General features: G+C 50.6%; 1 protein-coding gene across 1 annotated transcript; it reads right to left on the reverse strand.

The window, feature by feature from the left end:
• Positions 1–2833, reverse strand: C12H17orf50 (chromosome 12 C17orf50 homolog). Its single transcript, XM_053275260.1, has 4 exons — positions 2506–2833; positions 2177–2417; positions 1314–1510; positions 1–571 (listed from the first exon to the last, which is right to left on the reverse strand). The coding sequence occupies exons 1-4, from the start codon at positions 2513–2515 to the stop codon at positions 522–524; spliced, it is 498 nt and encodes a 165-aa protein (XP_053131235.1). The 5' UTR covers positions 2516–2833; the 3' UTR covers positions 1–521.
• Positions 2834–3240: the final 407 nt, after the last annotated feature.

The raw sequence follows: 3240 nt of genomic DNA on the forward strand, positions 1-3240 counted from the left end.
GCGGCCACTGGCCATTTATATTTTACATAATATTGTTAATCTCTTGCTTGTATCCAGCGGGATCTAATGGTTTCACTTCCACTTTCTTTCTAATCTGTGCCATTTTAATTGGTGCTTGTTTTTTTACTTAACTTTTATCACTTTTCACCATTTTCCGCTGTGTTTGGTGTGTGATCTGTGTTGCTACTTTTGTGAGGGGCCCCTGCAGGGGCAGGATATACATATTTTTAATAGGAAAATGATTAAATACGAATCTTTGTCTCTCCAGCTGGCTCAAATCTCTCTGTGAAATGCATTGATGCAACTTAAGTAGTAAATCAAAGTCTTTGCCTATTTATTCCAGAGTGCCGTCAGAGACACCCTACCGTTCCTCCCTCCTCTAAAAAGCATGATCAGCGTGCAAAGTTTGGCAAGACATTTAGCAGGCAGGTGAATGGGCATCCTTCCACTCTGTGGGAGCAGCCGATAGGGGAGACGGCCTCTCTTCTTACAGACCTTTCCTCGGCTTCACGTGGCCTCCTTCATTCCTCATCTTCTGTCTCTTCTGCAATGGCCAGTGGGTCTATGGATCCTAGAATCGGGAATGGGCATGCATGGTTAGGGGAGAGGCTCTCAAACGCAAATGGACTACAACACCCATCACCCCCTGCCAGAAAGGCCACAGTGGCAGCGGGAGATGGGGCTTGTAGTCCGACGGTATCTGAGAACCCACGTTGGGGAAACTCCTGGGTTGGTGAGTCGCCTCACTGCATTAGGAGAGCTGGTCTTGCGGTGGCAAGCATGAAGTCTTCCTGTTGCTAAGCAGGGTCTGCCTTGGTTTGCATTTGGATGGGAGGCTACATATGTGAGCACTGTTAGATATTCCCCATAGGGGATGGGGCCTTAGCTCAGTGGCAGAGCATCTGCTTGGCATGCAGAAGGTGGGGCTCTGTGGTCGCCAGGAGTCGATGCTGACTCGACGGCACAACCTTTCCTTTCCTATGACAGAGATCAGATAGCAGCCCTCGTCAGGCAACTGTGTGTGTTGAAACCGCTTCGGGTTTCATCCTAACCCTAAACCTGGGAAATGCAGTTGTGATGAGAATTTGCACTCGGAATTGGCTTGATCCTTTTTAAAAGGCCACTTCAGCCCTGAGCCAAATGGGTGAGCCAAATCATGGGGAAGCTTGCCCATCACTAGAAAAAAGTGGCAACCGTAGCTTCGGCACTTTTAGTAGCCGTGTGCAGAAAAGGTGGCAGGACCATCTCCGATTCACTGACTAGCCAAAGGTGGCATTTTATCACCCATCACATTAGTCCCTACTGTGTCTTGCCTGAGCTCAGCACTGGACTGACCATCCCCATCAGGTTTTCAGTGTTGTGGCCCAGAAGTCCATGTTCGATGAAGGCCCGGCTGTAATGCAACTTCTCGCACTTCTTACAGAACACGATCTCACACTCGGGACACATCTTGCCAGAAGTTTGTCTTCTCTCTAGGCAACAACAGACTGGCTCCTGGGTAGCCCTGTTCCTGAGGATGAAAGGAAGGCAAGCAATTAATATCATCCCAGGGTTATAGAGTCATAGAATGTTAGAGCTGGAAGGGACCTTGGCGGTCATCTAGTCCAACCCCCCTACTCAGAGCAGGAAGCGGCTGCAGCCTCCCAGGCAGATAACCCCAGAAACTTTCAAATAACAGGGGTGTACATCTATCAGTAGCTATTAGCCATGCTAGAGAATGGAGCCTCCCTGTCCAGAGGCAGCCTACACCGCTTTAAAAAGAATTTGAAATAGCAAAAAAAGGGTGCAAAATACATTCATCAAATCAAGAGAGTGTCTTTGAACTCTACAGACTACCTGTATATCTCTCCAGAGCCTCTACCAGCCTCCACTCAACTAGAATAATAGAATATTGGAGTTAGAAGGCACCTCAGCGGCCCTCTAGTCCAACCCCTGCTCAGTGCAGGAGTCTGCTACCACACCCCTGACAGGTGGCCCACCTTCTGAGAACAGAAGGCTTTTTAATCTGAAAACCCCCAGCAAAGGAAAGCACACCCCGTCCTGAGGCAGGCAGTTCCACTGACTGGTGGCTCTTTCAGTGAGGCGATTCCTCATAGTGTCTGGCCTAAATCCACTTCCGGGTTTCAACCCACCCCACCCTGGAAGGAAAAGGTGCAGGGGGAACCCCCCCTTCTACCTGTCTCCCAGCCAGGTGAGCCCAGAGAGGAGGGGCAGAGGCAGCCAGCCCCACAGCCAGTTCTCCTGCTGCTTCTGCTCCACGCTTGAGGTCTGAGGGAAGAGCAAAGAGGACGAACTGGCCTCTTTGGGATCCGTCTCCGACTCCTTCTCCGATGCTTCTGGCTCCTGCGGCTGCTTCTCCTCAGAGACTCCCTCATCCTGATCCTGTCTGCTTTGGGACATCGGAACCGCTTCGAACCCTGGGTAGAGAGTCAGGTGAGTAGAGCAGCACGGCTACTGCCAATACTTATTCGCCACTTTCCAACAAGCGCGCTCAAAGCGGCTTACATAAATGCATGAATGACAGGAGATGGTTCCTAGGGAGTCCGGGGTGTAGAATTGTAAGTATCGGGCCTGTGCAGTCGAATCGCTCCGACACAACTATGCGCTCCGACACAACTCTCGGCCCCGAGTGTGTCGCTCTCGGAATTAATTCTCACGTGGTTTATATTGAGCTCTACTGTATGGGAAAGGCCAGGATTAATTTGCTATCGGATGGGATCCGTGTTGGAATGGTGAGCGTGGAGTCTCTCACTGCGGAGAATGTCGGCCTTTGGGACGGACTCCTTAATTAGGACTTCACAGACGTCTCCCAAGGTGCCTCGCTTCCCCTGGGGATATGTGGGCGGCAAACAGAACAGAAGCCGGCCACTGTGACGTCACATGGATTCTTGGGATGGGTTCTAGAGAGGCATTTCCCCCCCCATAAAAGCTGGAGTTAAAAAAAACAACCCACCTCTACAGCCAAACCAGGGTAGCATTTATCAGACCCCTGAGTGGCTTCACTAGGGGTCCATAGCAGCCTTCAGTGGGAGAGCTGGCCTTCTGGAAAGCCATAACCCTAAAGAAGGTAGGTTTATCCCCACAACTGCCAACTTTGGTGCCCAGAACCTGGAACAGGGAACCAATTAGGACTGGGGTAACTGGTAGCTGCTTCTGCTTCCTCTAGATTGATTTAAAAAACAACAACAAACCTCACAAACTAAGAAATCTCCCAAGGGCCCGAAACAGATGGGCCTCCCT

This window comes from Hemicordylus capensis, chromosome 12 (assembly GCF_027244095.1).
Source record: "Hemicordylus capensis ecotype Gifberg chromosome 12, rHemCap1.1.pri, whole genome shotgun sequence".
NCBI classification, from domain to species: Eukaryota; Metazoa; Chordata; class Lepidosauria; order Squamata; family Cordylidae; genus Hemicordylus; species Hemicordylus capensis.